The sequence below is a fragment of the Columba livia genome, chromosome 10 (genome assembly GCF_036013475.1).
Source record: "Columba livia isolate bColLiv1 breed racing homer chromosome 10, bColLiv1.pat.W.v2, whole genome shotgun sequence".
Taxonomy (NCBI): domain Eukaryota; kingdom Metazoa; phylum Chordata; class Aves; order Columbiformes; family Columbidae; genus Columba; species Columba livia.
Window position 1 is genome coordinate 12703419 of NC_088611.1, and position 20061 is coordinate 12723479.

Here is a 20061-nt window from a genome sequence, read left to right on the forward strand (position 1 = left end):
TAGGAGAACTGCTGGGTCTGTTGCAGGCCAGGGAGCTTGGGGAGCGCAAGCAGAGGGATGTGTGCACTGGAACTGAGACTGACCTCTGGGCTGACTCCAACGGCTGTGGGCTACCACTGGCCCATGGTGCGATGTGCTCTAACCCACTGTGGGTTATCCCCCAACTGCTGCAGGATCCTTTCTGGACCTACTGTGTGCTGCCCCTAACCTGCTGCAGCATGTCCCCCAGCTAGCCCCAGGATGTCCCCAGAGACCTGCTGTGGGATGTCCCCAGTGCGCTGTAGAATGTGCCCCCCAAGCCTGTTGTGGGTTCCCCCTAGACCTGCTTAAGGCCATCCCCTACATACTGTGGGATGGCCACCCCCAGACCTGCTGTGGGCTGCACCCTGTATTCACAGGACGCCCCCTGACCCGCCCTGGCACGTCCCCTTGACCGCCATGGGACGTTCCCCCCGCCGTGGGCTGCCCCCTCTGCCATCCCCCGGCCGCTCTCCCCCGCAGCCGCTGGGGCTCGTCCCGCGGCCGCGCACCTGGGCGCGGTGGGGTGCGCGCGGCGGTCCGCGGCGCTGCCAGGGCGGGGGTGACTCACGCTGCCGCCAACGGCAGCCCCCGGCTTTATAACGGCTGAGGCGGCCGCCGCGCCCGGCTCCGCTGCGCCGCGCTGCGCCCGCGGGGAGCGCAAGAGTCCGCGGCCGCGGGACGGCACCATGCGGAGCTTGCGCGGCGCTCCGCCGGTGCTGCTGCTGCTGCTGACACTGCTGCTGGCCGCGGGGCACGGAGCCGTCATCACCGGGGTGAGCGCCGCCGCACGGCACCGCGCGGGCCGGCCGGGACCGACGGCACCGACGGGACTCGCCGCGCCGGCACCGGCAGCCGCTGGCGGGCTGGAGCCGCGCGGGGGCTCGGCGGGAAAGCGTGGCGTGGCGGGGGACTGGGGGGCTTTGCTGGGGAAGCAGGGACAGGAGCTAGGGGGCTTCGGTGATGGCGGGATATGGGGGGGGGGCGCCCGGGATAGGAGATGCCAGGTTATAGCGGAGCACTCTCTGCCGTGAGAGATGCCCGGAGCTGGAGGTCTCTCTGGAATGAACACTGCCGGGACTCGGGGGTCTGTCCGGGATAAGTGATGTCAGGACAGAGGAGTTTCGAGTAGGGTGAGTGATGCCCAGAGCTGGTGGTCTCTCTGTGATAAGTGGTGACTAGGATGGGGAAGGGAGGGTTGTGCCAGGGGTTGAGAGATGCTAGGTCTTGGGGGTCTCTCTAGGGTAAGTGACACCAGGACGTTGGGGTGACTCTGAGGTGAGGGATGCCCAGAGCTGGGAGTCTCTCTGGACTAACTGATACCAGAGCTCGGGAGTCGCTGTAGGGTGAATGGTGCCAGGATATGGGTGGGTGATACCAGCACTTGCAGGTCCTTCAGGTGAGGGATGCCACAGTGTGTTGTCAGTCTCTTTGAGTGTGGGACGCCTGGATGTGGTGTGGTGGTGTCTCTCGGCTGATCTGTGAGTGTCAGAGGCTTCCACTGCTTCTCCAGGGCTGGAAGTTTCCTCCCCACCCGACCCCTCCCATGCATCCCCCAGCCCGGGCTTCCCCCAAACCTGCCCTGGGAGTGCCTAGCTATGGGCACTGTGCTGCCCGCTTGTGCACCCTGAGCTCCTCCAGCTCCTCCAGTCCTACTGCTGACAGGGCAGGCACTGATATCACAATCTTCACAAAATTCTGCTTCTTGCTTTTGAGTATGACTGTGCTGCTTTTTTTCCTCTATAGCCATCCATTGCAAATGAGTTTTCTGTTGTTGTTGTTTTTAGGCTTGATGTTTACTTTGGGTTTGAATTTTTTTTTTTTTTTTTTGCAAAGACATTATTTAACCCAAAGCATTGCATCACTCTTAAGTAAAATGATTTTTTCTAGTGTTTGCTTTGGACTAATGACCCAGCACTTGCATTCCTTTGAGAGCTTACATGTCTTTTGTAACCATCAGAAGTTGTACTCACAGAAGCGGATGACTCTGTGGCTGTTCAGGCTCCCAATCCCTTCACTGAAGTCTACAAAACAGCTCATAAGCATTTATTCGGAGGTCAAATCAGCTCCCAGGACTGATCAATTTTCAGAGCAGAGAGTGTGGAGGAATTTTTTAATATTTGAGAATTTCAAGTTTCTTTGAAGTAGAAATATTTCCAGCAATGGGTTTATATAAGTCTGTTATTCAAGTTGTGGCTACACATTTAAAGCATAATCAATCCATTAAATAAAGTAATTATGAAGTGCTGAATAGTAGATCAAGAACAAAGTGGGTTCAAAAATTAGAAATAGATTAGAATTAGAAAATGTTATTTTAATAACTATTGCAGTGGATTTCTGCTTAAACAACTTGGATGCATTTTTGGCTTCTGATGAATGTGCAAATCTCGGATGAGAGCTGATGTAGATGTTCCTGTCCCTATTCTCCAAGCCTGAAAGGTGCTTTTCCTTTGCAATTTAAGGACTTGATTCAAACCTTGCTCACTTCAGCGGTGGTTCATGTGCTGACTTTAGTCGGCTTTAGAGCTGGCATTTTCTTCAAGTTGAGTTTTCCACAAAACTGTGTTTAAATGGGGTGCTGAAAAGGAATGTCCTTCATGTTGTGTCCTGTGAAGATTAGGAGTAGCAGTATGAATTACACACTGGAGATAAGATGTGGGCAGGAGGATTTGGGCTGAATATTTTCAAAACTTGTCATACATATTTAGGAGTTCTGCCAGATGTATATATGTGTGTGTGAGTTTTAAAAATAAATTGTTAAGAGCAGTGTATGCTCGCTAGGATGTAGTCAGACCTGTTTTGTGGCTCAGTGGTACTTCACTCCAGGACCAGTCCCACAGAGATGGATGGGGTTTGATATACAAGTGAGATAAAGTCGGGTCCTGAGCAGTGAGTAACAGCAAAGACTGTGACCCCAGCTGAGCAGCAGATGCTGGTGTGTCAGGGGCAGCCAAAACCACTGGATCAGCAGATCAGCAGATCAGCAGGTTTTTTTTGTGACCAGGGCAAAATTAGACCGTTAGAGCACTTTTTTCTTTTTCCTTTTTTTTTTTTAAGAGAGTTTACAAAGTAAACATAATCTACCTGGCAGGCTGTAGCAGTAGTTTTATGGCCATATTAGTCTTATAAGTAAATACTCTGTGTGTTTGGGCTCACCTGCAGCAGAGAGCTGCCTGTTTCATTAAATGTGTGTTTAGGGCTGCTAGACATTTGTGTTACACATACTACTTGTAGCTTGACCTTAATGCAACAGTTGTGTCCTAAATTACTGGCTAATCTGTAAATATGTATTTTGATCTGCCTTCTGCTGCTTGACTTAGTATAATATTTACCCAGCAGAGTACAGTCTAGTGGCATTTATCATGTAAATCCCAAGGTAAGATCTTTTTTTTTCTTCTCAAGGGAATGTTTCTTCTGATGCAGTCTTCCCCAGAGCTGTTATCATCTTTTATATACATTTTTTACAAGTTGACTATTTATGTGCTGCTTACCAGTGCCTTTGGTCTATCACTCCTGCTGTCAGACACTAATAACAGAAGTGAGTTAATTAAGCTTATTTTTGGGGTGTAATCAGAACCTCTAACTAATAGAATTTCATCAGAGAAAAGAGACTGGTTTTTGCATTAAAGTAATACAATAAAAAGTCTGATAAGCTTTTGGTTTAAAAAAAAAAAAAAAAAAAAAAGCAAAATATGTGCAGTAACCTTTTTCCAAACCCTAAAATTTCAATTGTTCTTCACAGTTTCTGGTTTTTAAAACATGCCCAATAGTTTGCATTTTGGTTTGTGCTTCTCTAAGCTGTATTGGGTAAGCGGTTGAAATATTTCCCTCCCCTTTGCAGGAAAAATGCTACCACAGTAGCATTTTTTTTATGTGGACACTTACACAAAGCTCTTTCTATTACACATTTAAGATCTCTTTTAGTTACATACGACTCTAGATAACAACCACAGAATCCCTGTTTGAATTTGTATTTTAGTTACTTCCACTTTAACTTCTCTGACAAAACTATCATGCAGTATTGCATTTGCAAAGGTACTCAAACATAAGATATTATTATAAGAAAGTAGAAGGAATTGTTACCTAAAAGTATTTAAATTAAGATATAATTTCGTATCTTAGCTTCTCTGGAGGACAGGATTCCTGATTATTTAGTGCACTTAGTCCTTGCACCTGCCTGAGTTCACTCAGGCTGTGATCTGGGAAAGCAGAGTGGGACATGCCACGGTCCATCAGTGCTCAGAACCTGCGACTGTAAATCGCTGACAGTCCTGGATTTGGCCCCGAGCAGCTCCGTATGTGCTCGTGGCTTTAAACATCCTGGGCTCAACAACAAAACATGCCAGGAGCCTGGATGTTCATATCCATGGGAGACAGAAGTATTGCAAATCAGTCTTAAATCTTAGTCAGCCTTAATGAGCCATGATAACTTGTGGGGTGTCAGAGGCAGCTCTTCAGCACCTGATCTGTCCTGCTCCTGGAATACGTTTATTATTCACTGTATATGCCTCATGCTGTGTTGAACTCCAGGCCTGCGACCGAGACCAGCAGTGTGGAGGAGGGATGTGCTGTGCAGTCAGCCTCTGGATCCGCAGCCTGCGAATGTGCACGCCAATGGGAAATTTGGGAGAGGAGTGCCACCCCTTGAGTCACCGAGTGAGTATGTCATCAGGGGAGCTGTGGGACCGGAGCTGGCAGGGCAGAAAGCAACAGGAATATATTGCGCTGTACATCGCATTGCATAAAAACTATACGTAGTGAAAACGTTACAATACTCAGCCATTCACATCTGTACAGAAAGAGCACTCAAGGTACCTACGCGAGGAAATACATTACTGTCAGAATTATGCTGAAGAGAATCAGAGGATGAAAGTAACACATGCTTTTCAATTTGTTTTCTTATTAGTTTGTTGTTGCTGTTTTGCTTCATTACACACTCCAAAACAGACTTAGCAGTTCCCAAGCCCAAGCCTGCGGATGCCTACATGTGTGAGCAGGAGCATAGCAAACACCACTGACCTCAGTGGAACTGAACAAGATCCCATCAAAAGCATAAAAATGTCACCAGATGGTGTTGGGACACCTGGTGTATCACTGCAGCATGGCGCTTGTCATCAAACAGGAATGTCCCATCACGCTCCAGAGGCTGAAAGCCACTGGTGCCTTCAAATGCCATTGAGAAGGTGTTGGCACGCACTTGTACTTTAGAAAACTCACCACAGGCTCTCTTCACTTCTGTTCTACCTATTAATGTCAAATATATATGTGTGTATACATATATGCACACACATATATATAACACTAATTACATATTTGTATGTTATTATATGATACAGTACACCATTAATATAACAATTTTAACAAAAACATTTATTTAAGGTTATGTAATTAAGTATATTATACGTAGTCTGGAAAAGGCTGTTTATTTATAAATAATACAATCTGTATATAAAAGATTGAATGGAGTGTTATCAAGGAAATTGAGACTCTGGTGATCTCCAGAGCCATCCTCAGGGAAGAGTATGGCCCAAGAGTTGTCACATGTAAAAAAATCAAGGCAATAAATTTAGTGTGTAAACACGCAGCTAGTTAGCTGCCTCTCTCTGACTTATCTGATGCCTGGCTTCTCAGTTCTATGTCTGCAGTTTATGTTCTCAGTTTTAGGAAGCACAAGGCTCTGTTCTGTTACAGTTAAATTTTTAAGTCTTCTGCTGTGATACTGGGGACCAAATTCTCACTTTTACTATGTAATGTAGTAGTTTTTTCTTGTAAGGGCTCTTTATGTTAACAGGAGTCTCGGGAAAAGATAAATTGTCTTCTAGGCTGGTCTTTTTATTAGTTTATTGCTATTGGACAATAATTTATGCTGTCTCATATTTTAAGATAATTGCCTGCATAATTACAGTCAAAGAAGATGCCTGTCCACCCCAGACTCAGAGTCACAGTCACTGATGTTTATAAGCTTTATTAGGTTAAATTTAGATTTAGATATAGATTCCTCACCCCCTGCTCTTCATGACAAACAGCAAATTGATTTACCGTAGAATGTGAAATCAGGAATTTTTAAGGATGGAGAGTTTGCTCAACAGTTCCCCTCCCCTAAATATTTGGGTAGGGGGCAGATGGGAGACCAACTGCCCTCAGGACCAAAACGTTTCACCTGGCTGCAAGTCAGGTACAAATCAGACACCACCATGGCCACACCACCAGCTGGCGCCTGGAGGGACCCTGGAGGAGATGGCTGGTGGTTGGGCTTCCACCCTTCTAGTTTCCTTCTCAGCAACTAGATGGCGTTGGCTTGATGCCATTGACAACCTCAGCTGGCGTTGCAGAGGCGGGGTTTGCAGGCAGGGCCAGGCAGGTGAGGTATGGGGGTGTCAGCAGGCAGAGCTGGCAGCAAGGACGTGGCTTTCCTGCCACTGCGCACCTTGCACATAACCCCCGCCTCCCTTCTGGGAGATTCTTTGTTTGCTTTTTTACCCAAAACTCCTATCACCTCATGGTCATGAAAACCCAGCACTGGGCACATGGTGTGGCAAATCGTGCACCAGCTCCTGCCACGTGGGCTCTGTCTGCACCCTGGCAAAGCGCCTGTCCCTGCAGAGCTGTCACCCCCTGCCTGTCCTCAGCCAGGTGCATTATTAGGCCATATCTTCAACATGAGAGTCCTGCTGAAATGAACATTTCCTTGCAGTGAATATAATGTCTTTGATTAATCACTTGAGCTGTTGGAGAGCTGAGAGATACCTCTGAGTCAGCCTTACCAGCCCCAGGAACTCAGATTTTAGGTTTTTCTGCAGCACTGTCTGCAGGCACCCGAGAGGTGTGATTCCTGCAGGGAGTCACCAGCGCCCGTGGTTGGTGGCGTCTCCGTTCATGGGGATAGTGTGAGAAAGCTCACAGAGTCCCTCACTGCTCTTCAGACAGTGCCGCGCAGGGGGATGATGCTGGCCCAGGGCACTGCAGGTGATGTGACTCCCCATGCCCAGTGAGGTGTGACTGCAGCTGGGCAGGTCCTTGGTGTGACACACTGGTGGAACACACAGGATTTTCTCCCTTCAACTTTCTTAAAGAGAAAAAATGCACAGTGACAAAAAGTAATCTTGAAATATTAAAACTGCAAGTTCAAAATGCCCAGAAATGAGGGAATTAGGGCTGCCTGCCCAGCTGACTTTGTACCTCTGTGCTTCCCCTGCTGCATCCCAGCGGATGCTCAGCGCTCGCTGTCAGCTGGTGGCACCGCGGCTCCCAACCACGCTGTCCCACAGGGTTGCCCTGCTCAGCTAATGTGCTGGCAGAGACAGTAGAAGACAGAGCTTGTGATCAAGTTGTTAAAGAGTGTCAGTGCATGTGCTCATCGTGGCGCAATTAGATTTGCTTAATGCAGACTGTATGTGTGCTCCCCGCAACACAGCGTGGCTGGAGGAGGGTGGGATGAAATGAGAAACCTCTGCCCTGTGGTGAGGGGATCCTGCTCAAATGAGGTCAGGCGAGATGACCCACAGAGATCCCTTGCAGCCTGAATTACCCTGGGCTCCTGTGGTCTCCGCATCCTGCTGTGTGGCTGACAGGCTGCTCTGTGCCATATGGTAATGCAGGAACCAGGGCAGTGCCCAGGGCAAGCAGGAAACCCCTGCACAGTAAACATCATAAAACGTGATGCTAAAGGCCAGTGGTTTCACAACAACCTCCTTTATGAAACAGGACTAAATGGAGAACATGTGTCAGAGATGTAGGTTTACACAGCAACATGGACTGTTACATTTTACTCTTAAATGCGGCTTGACTGGGAAATGCAATGGGGTTGGCTTCACTATCTGCTATCTGGCCCCTGCACCTCAACCATTGGGGACCTTCTGTCCCTGAGGGAGGTGGGCAGCATTCCCCATATCCCCCCTGTTCATCCAAATGCATCTCCCCAACACCATTACCTGTGCTCCCTGTCCCTGACATCTGTGCTCTTTGTCCCCAGGTTCCCTTCTCTGGGCGGCGGATGCACCACACCTGCCCATGTCTCCCTGGCCTGGCCTGCCTACGGACTTCTCCCAGCAAATTCAAATGTTTACCGGACTTCAGAAAAGAAGATGTCTTTTTTTAGCAGGAGCTATTTGGTGCTAGAAAGAGCCACTCGCTGTATTCTTTTTCTTGTTATTGTGATGAACAAGGTACTCGCCAGGAGAAGCCCTTGACCATACCTTCCTGCCTCACCAACATTAAAACTGGAGATGAGATACTGTTCTGTAGTACCCAAGGTTTTCAGGAGGGACTCGTAGTGGTGGATGCTTTCATTTTGGGGTGAGCAAACTGAGATTTGCTAAGCTGGCACTGCTTTCTGAGGGCAGGAGCTAAACGATTTATGAATCATCTTGTGGTCTTCATCATTCTTAATCCCAGAATGAAAATATCCAAGATTATTATCAGTTGTGGAAAATTTTGGCCATGTTTTTACACTTTAGAATGCCTGAATTGAACTGAGAGTCGAATAACTGGATAGTGTGAAGCATATGATGATCGCCAAAATCCCCCTGTCTTTACATTACATTTCATATCTTTATTAATGTAACTGTATTTCTAAGTTAGGTGCATCTCTAGGGTAAAAGTTTAGCCAATAGATGTAGATTTTACACTTTTAAAAAGTGGCAGGTGGAACCAAAGCATTTCAATATTTAAAGCATTAAACAATTTTGTTATTTTAGTATTCTAAGACGAGAAGTTGTTGTTACTTGAGTTGGTGTAAAACTACCTGATCATCTCAAACTATGTATTAAGATGTAGTTTATATTAAAAAAGGAACCCTGAAGTTTATTGTAATGGGCTGCCTGACTTCTTGTATATGTATCAAATTTGCTGTGTAAAAATTCTGTATCAGAATAATGGCAGTATATTATTTGACTTATTTTAATATTATAACTTTATTTTGTCATTGTGGTTTTCCATTTTTATTCGGTATAATCTGTTATCACATACTCGATTCACCCAAGCTAGCAGAGGTCCTCGCGGATAGCTTAGCAAAAGATTATATACCTCTGGCTGCTTTTAGGGAAACTCAGCAGTTTACAAGGCATGAATTCCTCAACCAAGTTGCAGTCTTAGATGATGGAGGAATCTTGATGTAGCTAATACAAGAGGGTTTTCTTGATGTTTGCCTTAAAGGATCAACTTCAGCCTAGCAAACATAAAATCCGAGGGTTTTCTATGAAATACTGTGCAACTTCATATTTACTTGTCAGTCCCTGGAGCTGGAATTCTGAAAGTTTGTGTGAGTTTCACACGTTTCTTGCTCTCAGACATGCAAACATACGCTGGAACTGGAAAAGTGAAGTAATTCATCATTCAACAATCAGTGCTTTGCTGCTGATGACAATGAGGGGTTTGAGAGAAGTTAGCACACTTGTATTAAAGCAAATACCTGTATTAGGGAAGATGAGAAATGTCCCAGCGAGTTTACTAGGTACCTTCCCCTGCGCTCCACAACCTCGTGAGGAGGTAGAAAAGGACAACTGGATCTGCTATTTGCCCAAATCCTTGTGGATCCTGCACACATTAGAAAAACATATGTCTTGAGAGACAGGATTTGATCCTTCCAACTCTGACCAGCCCAACCCGGGGCTCCCACTGCAATGCCTATACATTGCACTTCACCCTTTGCTCTGGCGATGCAGCAGCTCTGCAAATGGCAACAGACACGGGTCCTGTAGAAAAAAAAAAAAAAAGGAGTAAGACTGAGGTGTCACCAAACAGTAAATTTATACATCGTTTGCATTAACGTGATCAGTGTCTGTATGAGATCTGAAGCCTTAAAGATGCTTACCTCTAACCTGAAGGGCTGGATTGTGCTGGTGAAAGACCAGCTCATTCCCATGCTAATGCAGTGACCTGTGAGCACTGCAGAAATTCCCATAACCTGGATTTAAAAAACAAACCCCATATCTGGTCCTGCCACTGTCACTTAATAGTGGGGCTCCCCAAACACCCTGTGCACCCACACAGTGTGAGTCTGCAAAGGAGGAATGCACTGGGAGCCTGGGAGTTGCTTTTCTGTCCATGTCTATCAATATAAAATTAGCTTAACCCCATGGACTTCAGTTTACACTCAAAGGGAAAACCTAGAAGGAAAACAGAAGCAGCCTAAATATGAAAGCGTCCCATCTCTTGCTCCATTCATTTTTACCACAGGACATTGTCATGGTGCTCAAAACAAAAACCATCGCAGGAAATACCAGCCTTGCTTCTAATCTCTCATCAGCATAAATCACCAGTGACTCCACTGAGGTAATAAACCTGGTTTCTGTCATCCTAAGTGTGTGGACAATTATATCTGATGACCGCCTTAGACCTGCAAAACCAAACTCCTTGGAGAGTTTATCAGACAAGAGCAGAGCAAGTTTGTAGTTGTAATTTGTGCCAATTAACTTGTGAGATACAGCACTCATCTGGGTAATGAGAACAGCCTCAATTACACGACTTCAAAGTTCACACCATCCATAGGAGGATGAAGTACTCATGTCCCGTAGATGCTCCTGGGCTGGGCATTAGGAAGGTGTTTCTTTGAGAGACATTATCCTGGACTTGTCCTCAAGAGGCTTCTCCACACCCTCCCTGCCGCAGCCTGTCTGTCTGCTGCCAGAGCACAGCTGCTGGGGAGAAGAGCTGAAGGCGAAGCCTCACTGTCCTACATCCGCACTCTATTCACTTGCCAATAATTATTACCACAATGCCTCTTTTAGTAATTTAATTCTCATTAACTGACACTTGCAATGAAGGTTACTTGATTTGAGAGATCACCTGGAAAGGAAGATTAAGCTTTTGCATCCCAATTTTTTCCTAATCTCTGTCTTAACCAGCTATCTTTTCTCTCATCCTAGGAGAGATTTCCTAGTGCAAGCACACCTGCAAAATGCCTTTGATTTCTTTCTGCAGTGGAAGTGGGGGCAGGAAACCCCTTTACCTTTGCTTTACAGTGACAATAGGTAAATAAGTGACCACAAGAAGTATTTATTAATAAAAACGTAAATGGTCATGCATGCCCCTCTGCTTTTCCCTAGAGCCAGCTTTTGACTTGAGGGGCACAGCAAACTGGACTCAACACGGATGATGGAAAACGTGGTCAGCCTGAGCCAGCTCTGCCGTGACAGGTTTCCTGCAGAGCCCTGTGCTGCTCATTTCGCCTCAGCATCACCCCAGCAATAATCCCACGCCAGGAACAGCTTCCTCGCCTGCCTGGGAAGAAGGGAAGGTGAGAGGCCCTTGTAGGAGAAATCAGATGAGAAAACAGAATAAAACCCGTACAGCCCTGGAAACACCTTCGTGAAAGAGAGAAATCTCACTCTCCAGTACACATAGCTTGTTAAGAAAGAGCCTGGTTTAAACACTTTCCTCTATTCACTCCACTTAGGAGATCTGTGCCAACATTTGGTTTAATTTTATTAATACTGGAATAATATTATTAATTATTAACAGAAACATGTGCATTAATTTTAATGTGATATTAATATTTATATTGCAGATATGCTATAGAAGAATTATGATATCCCAGCAAACGGTAGGTGTTTCCATGTTTATTACCATATATTGGGTTAGCAGAGAGCCATTTCAGGAAAGGACACCACCACATATAATGAGTTGCTGCCTTAATTTGCTTACATGCTTATTAGGGAAGGTGAAGCAAGGTGGTTTGGGTTTGTGGGTGCACAGCTGGTTGAACAAGCACACACCTGTAAGCCTTTGGGGCTAGAGCAAAAGCTCTGCTGCTGAGCTGGAGAAAACCCAGTTGAAGCTCAGCCTCATAGGCATCCTCTCGCCCACAATTCACCCCTAGGAAATTTTGTCACTTTAAAAGAAAAATGGTTATAAAGTTTTTGAGTGAGAGAGTAAAACAAAACAAATTCTCCTGATTGTGTGACAAGGGGGACTCAGACCTCTATGGGTGCTTACCTAGGAGAGAGGTCACCCTAACCACAACCCTGGTTGTATAAGAAGAGTAGCTGAAATGAGGGTAATTGATGTGAGGTTAAAGGTTGTCTTGGTGGTTGAGAGCACAGTATGGAGCAACACATACTTGTATGAAGACATCTAAGACAGGGCACAGAACTAAAATTGTTTTTATTTTCTTGTGTTGGGCTGGAAACTTGAGGCTTCTTGTTATCCTAGAATTTTACTGTAGTAGAAAATTTTATAGCATGCTATGTGAAGAGATAGTTTGCTAATTTGCCTCATCAGCACAATATGCTAAGTATGGCCACCGGCTGAGGTCCTTGCTGATGCATCCCCTGCTCCAGTAGCTCTCTGATTTGTTATTATTGCACAGATGGATATTCAAAAGAAACAGAAGGTGCTAAGAATCCCTTGATTTAAACAAGATGTCTCAGGAATTTGATCTTGACAATGTGTAACATGTTTTCCAGAAGGAATTAGAAAATTGCAGGAAGAGAAAAGGCTGTGCAAATACAAGATAATTTTGATAACAGCAAAATCAATGTGCCTTTCTCTATTGCATAGATATGAAATGCCAAACCAACGGGGTACAGCTGTTAGACTAATCAATTATTCTGAGCACAGGAATGGAAATGAGTTTAATGCACATCAAACATACAGCAAATCACCTGTCATTTCTCAAGGAGAATCCTGGGTGCATGCAGACCCAGCCCAGTGCAGTAGGATACATCTCAATGACTTGGCAGGGCAGATTCCCCTGTATGCTCCAGCCACCTCAGAGGACGGTGGCAGCCTTTGGCAACTCTGCTGGGTCATCAGGGCTGGGAAAGGCTGAATGTGAAAGGCTGAAGCTGAGTAAGCCTGGCACGCTGAAGGGAGGGTGGATGCAGCATGTTTTGTGACAGGGATCACAGTGCAGGGTAACAGCATAGTGTGCAGGAAAGGAGGAGTGAGCAATAGAACCACATAGCACACATGGAAACACCCCCATGCCACAGGTTTCCCAAAGGTCTGAGTGTAAGAAAACTTAGTAGCAGGGAGGGCAGGGGGGGTGTGAATGAATGCATGCCTGATGTAAAAATGACAGAAAGTCTCTGCAAACCCCAATTTGCCTGTGAAACTGGGTACATGTTAATTGTGTGCCCGGAGTGCCCAGAGCATCTCGGATCAATGCTCCTTTGTACGATGGCACCAGATATCAGCATGTTACTGGTATGTCCCTGTCTGCAGGTTATAAGTCTCACAGACCACATACAACATGTGTCTGTGCTGTATGCAGCATGTACCCACACTGCTGCAGCCTGAACTCTCCTGGGATGCGTAACTGTCCCTGTGATGTGTCCCAGCCGGTGCCATGGGGAGGATGGGCTGTAGCTGTGTCCCTGCCAGTTCCCCACAGACACGAGCGCAGGGACCCCCGTGGGGCTCTGCATTGCTCCACATGGGCAGTGTATCTCTTCCCAGGCTGGGAATCCTGCCCAGGCCTCCAGAACCCCAGCGCTGTGCCTCCACCACAGCATCACAACACGTGGAAGGGATTAAATCTGGTTTTAAATGTAATGCGGCTTTGTAAATCCCAAGGCTGTAATGCAGTTCAGAAGCAGACTGAAAATATGGCTTGAGTCCAGCCAAGTGAGTAGGGCTGAGCCTTCTTTATTTACTTTTTCTCTTATACGTGTGAGTGCACTCAGGTCACTTAATACAGGCATTTGTGGGCTCTTTCAGCGCAAGCGGGCAGCTGTGGCTCTTGCTGCAAAGAATGCACAAACCAGCAAAGCTGCTATTAATTTCAGGTAGTGTGAAGCTGGACCCATTCTTTTATTTACTCCTTGAGGCTACCCTGGAGCCCAGGCAGAAATTTCACTGCATGCTGTCGAATTAGTAGATTTCCACCCCCACCATCCCCCCCCAATTTCTTCTCTCACATTGGTGAAACCTTGACAGGAAGGTGCCTCACCCCTTCAAATTCAGTGGCAAAACTTCCTGACTGCAGTGGTGTCATAATTTCACCTCCCTCCTCACCCTGGTTTGAATAAACTCCCTAAAGTTTCTAACAAACTTTTTACACATTGCAACAGAGCCTTCAACTATTTGGATTTAGTTTACATCAGCACTTATGCTCAGGGAGATATTGCACAAGCGGAGGGTAACAAAAAGTCTGTCTGTCTGAGAGTTTAGGATCTATTGGGGAGGAAAATTAACACTAGGACCTCTGTCCCCACCAGCAGCCATGTGGGCAGGTCCTTCATCGCCCTGCCAGCAAGCACTTTGGCAATGCTCGCTCCAAACGAGTCCCTCTTTGCTTTCATGCCATGGCTCCAAGCTTTACCTCTGCCTGTGATTCTGCTGGCTCCTTGGCTCGGGTGCCCATGTTCTCCCCTTTTAGTCACACTGCAGCTTGGCTGAACATATTGCACCTTCATCCGCCTTCCTCCACACCCAGATGTCTTCTGCAGCTCTGCCGGAGCTCGCTCGCTGGGGCAACTGAGCTGGTCCCTCTGCCCCAGAGCCACTGCAGACCTATGGCACCCAGGGGACTGGCCCCTCTCCTCCCTCGGCACAGCACACCAGGGGACCTGCTGTGTAGTGTGAGCATGCAAGGCCTAATGAGGGAGGAAAAGGAAAAAGCCCCGTTGATTTACTCGACTATCAAGCTACTCAATGGTTTACTTTCCATCACCCTCCTGCAAGCACTTGGTGACAGATGGGGACAGATTGAGTGGTTCGATGGAGTGAGGTAATATTCCACTAAATCATTCCTCTTACTCCCTCTGTCATAAAGCACCCAGACTTCCACCCTTCCTTCTGCATCTTTCTGTGTTTCCCCCTGTGGAATTTTTTTAATGACAAAGCCATTTTAGCTCTACCTCTGCTAAAATTTCTGAGAGAAGCATGCACTGGTATTTATAAGGTGTGACAAAACGGGTGTTTTAAAACAGCAAGCAAAAGCAAAGAGTGAATTACCAGGAGACAGAGAGGGCTCTGGTGCTGTTTACTGGTGTCTCAGATCCCTTTTTCTCCCTGTGTGCTGGGGCTGAGCCCCAGAGCCGGTGCAGGGCCCCGGCCGGGCAGGCAGCAGGCTGTGGGGCAGGTGTGCCGTGGGCCGGCGCACAGGCTCACGCTGCACGTCTCACAGATGGAAGATCCATTTTTTTTCCCTGGATGATTTGTTCCAATGGTTAATCATCCTCACACAAACACAGGATTTTTTTTTTTTTTTTAATGACACACCAGTAAACAACATTCGGAAACTTTAGGACAGGCTTTCTCTTCACCGGGTGATCTCTTGATTTCTGCCTACTCTATTAGCACTGTGATGACTGACGAAAATTAACTTGGACTTCACAGCTTCCCTGTGCCCTTGCAAGACTAGCTTTGAACTTGAAAGCCTCCTACACAAAGTGCTTTGCGCTATCAACCTGGTCATGGTAGAGGTGAAAAATGTGGCACTGAGAAAGTGGCTTTCCGATAAATACATCCACAGTACAACCATGCATGACTCACAAGATCAAAGACAGAGAGCAAGAACTGAGGTCATTAAACATGAATAGAAATACAGAAATGCAACAGCTTGCATTAAAGGCTTAGCTTGACTTTAAAGCCAAGTGATGAAAGCTTATGTAGTCAGCAATTGTTCACCCATGATAATGCTCTGCTCTTGCCATCAGTAGTTCTGTGCTTTACAAAGGTAAGAATAATTAATCATTTTTCAGATAAAGTACAGAGGTGTGGGGCAGTTAATGACTTGTATCATGTGAAAATAGGCCCAGAGATGCTCAGCATCATCAGCTCTAGGGAAAGTTAGACTACCACGGGTGTCAGGCCTATTGATAAATCAGCTCTTGGTCACCAGTTCTACAGCTGATGGGTGAGGAAGGATTTAACCCATACAAGATCCTCAAGGAATTAAATGTCATCAGAAGCCAGCAGCATAAAAGGAGGTTTGGGGTAAGACTTCCATCAGCACAGCCTCGGCTTCTAAGAGACCATCCTCATCTATCTTTCTCTGATGGCTCCATTTTTTCAAGATGTCCTATACTTCATAATTCTCTGAAGCTTACGGACACTAGCAGGGGAGATGTTTTCTGATTCATACCACAATAGAGTTAATTGTAGCCTGTGCAGTGTTTTGAGCAACTATAAAGGAAGCTGTGCTAAAATTGAGGACTTTAGGGGACCTCTATTAGAAAACAGCCCCCCTGCCATGTTTCTAATAATTTTTTTATTTGCAGCATAACTATCTAATAAGGTTTCTGGGGCATTCTGATACTGCACAGAATCATCTAATCTTCAACCTAAGTTAATGAAGTGCTTTGAGATACTTAACATCGCATTCTGTCAGTATGTGTCTATTACTCTGACCAGAGTCACTTCTCTCGGGGTGGTTTGTTGGCAATTCTGAGCAAGTGCAGGTGGTACAAAGGAGCAAGGTGACTGTACTTTACGGTGTGGGGCAAGTGGCAGAGATCCAGACAAACTCCACGCATCCTTTGCTGGGAAGGGTGGGAAAATGCTGGCTTTGCTCTCCTCTGAGCTCAGCACATGTCCCAGGGCAGTCTGGCAGCATGTGGTGGAACAGTTTTCTGGAGGTGTAGCTGTAACACCTCCAGGTAGACCCACAGGAAAGAATTGTTGCTGTCAAACTAGGCTAAATCCACGCCCTTTTCCTCAAGGCTACTGGCTTCACACAATTCTGAGAGGCAGCTTTGTCTCCCCTGGTTCAGACCTGGTACTGGAAAAGCAAATGATGACAGTTTGTGGGCTACGCATCCCCCTGCTCATCCTCCACCTCCAGCACGACCACTAAATGAGACCTCTACCCAATGAGATAATTTGTCTGGGACCAAATATTTCAGTCCCTTTCCTAGCAAACTCTTTCCAAATCTAACAGCAGAGCTAGAAGCACCCCACAGAACTCGAAGTGTTGAGTGTTCTAAATCAGAGATCACCCCAGCTATTCCTTGTTGAGATTTCAGACCAGTGTCATTTTTCAAGCTGGTGTGACACTTAAATGTATGCTAAAACTCCCCACTGACTTCTAGATTTTAACTGGGGAAGTTTGCCAGGAATGTGTTAAATACCTGGTGAGTGAGTAAAGATGCCAGCAGCAATCAAGATTTTTTTCCAGAGCAGCTATCAGTGCAACTGCAATTCTTCACCACAGCTATGCAAAAGCAAGAGCGCTGTGACCTCTGAGCCAGATGGCAGAGAATTTCTGGGGGAGATGATGTTGGTATTTCCTGTGACACTCAGCACTCATGTTGCCCAGAATATGGAAAATTCTCAAACATCTGGCTGGAGGGGTATAGTGAAAACTGAATCTATATTCTGGTCAAACACAGGTAGACAGAAGAGCTAGGAGAGGCCCGCTACCATGCAGCTCATCAAACCCTCCAAGTATTCGGCATTTTTGGTCAGTGGGGATGGGGAGAGGGGTTCAGATCATCTGAGTTTTCCCAAGTGAGCCCAGGACTTGCACAACAAGCTGCAATAGCTGCTCACATGGATGTGGGAGGTAATTATTAACACTCAGCTCTCAGTGAGTCTCAGCCATTAGCATTTTTGAGTGAGACCAGCAGCACTCTGGTTTTGGATGGGCACTGGGGGCACAGAGGCTTGCAGCCACCCCTCACAGGTCTCAGCAGCATCAGGGGTGTCTCCCTCTGCTCAGCCCATTCTCCCTAATGTTATTTCTCTAATTTTGTTATCCAGAGCAGGTTTTCATCCTCTCTGACACCCCTTCTCTGATCTTGGTCAAAGCATTTAATCTCTATGACCTATTTTCCCTACATGCAGACTAAAGGATGCTGTGAAAACACGCTAGTACTGTGCTTTGGAAATGCTATTTTTTTTTTTTCAACATTATCTTTTCCCAGATTTCAGAAGGAATATTTATCCTCTAGTGCCTCTCCAGCCCTTTCTGGTTTTTCGTACTTTCTTGGTGTGCTCTCAGCCAACAGGACAGACTTGCAAAGGGCCATTTCTTGGTGTGCCAGTACCACGTACTGGTTAATTTTCTGCCATGTGTCTGTCCTTGATATTTAGTTCCACATTTTCTGGAATAAGGCCTATTGTTCAACACCCATCTTAACCCTGAATTAAAGCTACTGGAGTTCCTTCTCTTTTGTACTAGTGTGGCCAGGATTATAATCTGCCTGATACTACAAGTACCTAAAATATAAAATTAACTTCAAACAGCGCTGATTCTGCCCTCAGAGTACATCAGAAGTCCCAAGACAATCCCGAAAGCTACATGCAAGCAAAAGGCACAGTACACAGATAAGCATTTTAAACTTTTTTGGTATTCTTTTGCTGCAGCAAGACCAGGTCTGGTTGCCGCTGATGGGTGATAGCAAAGCATCCATTATCTTCAGTAAGAGCCAGACTCTCCCATCTAGTGAGGGCATCCCTGAGATGGGGGATGCCTATGCACAAAGACTGGCATTCAATGCAGCAGTGCAGCTTGATAAGTCTAAATAAAACCATCAGGTCACCCAAAGGTGATTTTTTCACCCCTCTTATATATGATGGACTATACAACTTGTGCTTCATTTTTCTAGAAGTGAAAAATCTGGTCCTTGCAGCTTTTAAGGAGGTTTTAAAATAACTATTCTCCCATCTCTGTGGTTTAAATAGAATCATAACCATACCACTTATAGCCTGGAAGAGAGATAGGATGCCAAAATATCAGGCATTTTTAATAGACTAAGAGAAAGAAAACATTGGCTTGGGTACCAGCAGGAATAAGAAAAAGAAGGCAAGATTTGAGTTCTAGGCCTCTACATAGAAAGCTTCTTAAGCTTTAAGGAAATAGGATTCTGCAAAAGTTGGAACCCTGCTGAAAAGACCTAATAAGAAACCAGGCTTGTAAGGTATACTTGGAACACAAATCCCAACAAGATTGATATCTTGCCCCTAAGTCTTTGTATCACAACTCTACCTTATTATTCTCTAAGATGCATTAAGCTATGATCTGATATTCCAGGATGAATACATAATTAACACTGATAACCAACTTCTGCTGTGATCTGAAGTTCTTGACAGCTTTCCTTCTGTACCCAGATATATTTTCAAACAGCTTTGGAAATTACAATCAAGTCTCACTTTGTTTTCAGGGTACTCCATGCATGGCCATATTTCTTAGCCCAGCTCTGGCAGTGCCAGCACAGCTCTATCCCCCTCCTGCCCACCTTTATGCACCTATACCCAAATTGCAAACTTCTTTTGCACTCCAGAAATGTTGCCTCTCTGGTGTTCAAATCTAAGTTGGGGGTGGAAAGCAAGACAGAAACCAAACCAGAAGACCCTCCTAGTTTCATTCCCTGCCTAAATCTAGAGCTGCCACCTCAGCCCTCTTCTAATTTAACTGTCCAACATTTCTGTGCTCACTTCAGTCAGGACAACTATTTCTCAGTTCATGTCTAACAACTTTGGACTGCTCTGTACAGAATTCCTTTAACAGACACAGATTTCTTCATGAAAATTGAGCTTATTTCTATCATTTTGTGTACAACTCGCTCCAGCACTGTGATGACCGATGTTTTTTAAATGTTATATGATACATCAGAAAGAAAGCACATCAGGGACAGCTTCCTCTGAAAAGGCTAAAGAGTTGTGTGAGGATCCTGCCATCAGGCTGCCACTCAAAATACTTTCAGAGTAGTTTTTGTAGAACATTAAAGTAGGTTAAAATGCCATGCTTCATAAACGCAAATTACCCATTAAGAATAGTTTACAAATGAGTACAGTATGAACCAAGCCACAATGTTAAAAACTGCCAACTAAAATTAGCGATCCATGATTACTCACTCTTTTCTATCATTAACAGAGGAGCAATTAGCTACAACAGAAATTTGGTTTCAGTAGACACAAAAATTGTGCTATTTAAACCTGTTGCCCATCATGAACTTAAGTCTTCTTAAAAATCGCTTCAGTCACTTTTATTGGTATAAACACCTAAGTTGAGAGCTAACAGCAAATAAGGATTGTGCTTGTCCATAATAACCTCAGCTGTGAAATCTACTCAGACACAAGACATACAACCTTCCACATACACAAGTTACTTGTCAGCAAAGCAGAATGTTGCCATTCTGAAACAATTACATACAG

At 45.5% G+C, this 20061-nt stretch overlaps 1 protein-coding gene across 1 annotated transcript; it reads left to right on the top strand.

The window, feature by feature from the left end:
• The first annotated feature begins 467 nt into the window (after window positions 1–467).
• Window positions 468–8941, top strand: PROK2 (prokineticin 2). The gene is made up of 3 exons (XM_065075365.1): window positions 468–794; window positions 4549–4674; window positions 7991–8941. The coding sequence occupies exons 1-3, from the start codon at window positions 708–710 to the stop codon at window positions 8114–8116; spliced, it is 339 nt and encodes a 112-aa protein (XP_064931437.1). The 5' UTR covers window positions 468–707; the 3' UTR covers window positions 8117–8941.
• The last annotated feature ends 11120 nt before the right edge of the window (window positions 8942–20061 follow it).

Bases quoted from the DNA above. Each gene is read 5' to 3' on its own strand.
- PROK2 (XM_065075365.1), top strand. From the start codon at position 708: ATGCGGAGCTTGCGCGGCGCTCCGCCGGTGCTGCTGCTGCTGCTGACA. The intron at 795-4,548 runs GTGAGCGCCGCC...GTTGAACTCCAG, and splicing joins ACGGAGCCGTCATCACCGGG to GCCTGCGACCGAGACCAGCA. The intron at 4,675-7,990 runs GTGAGTATGTCA...CTTTGTCCCCAG, and splicing joins GCCACCCCTTGAGTCACCGA to GTTCCCTTCTCTGGGCGGCG.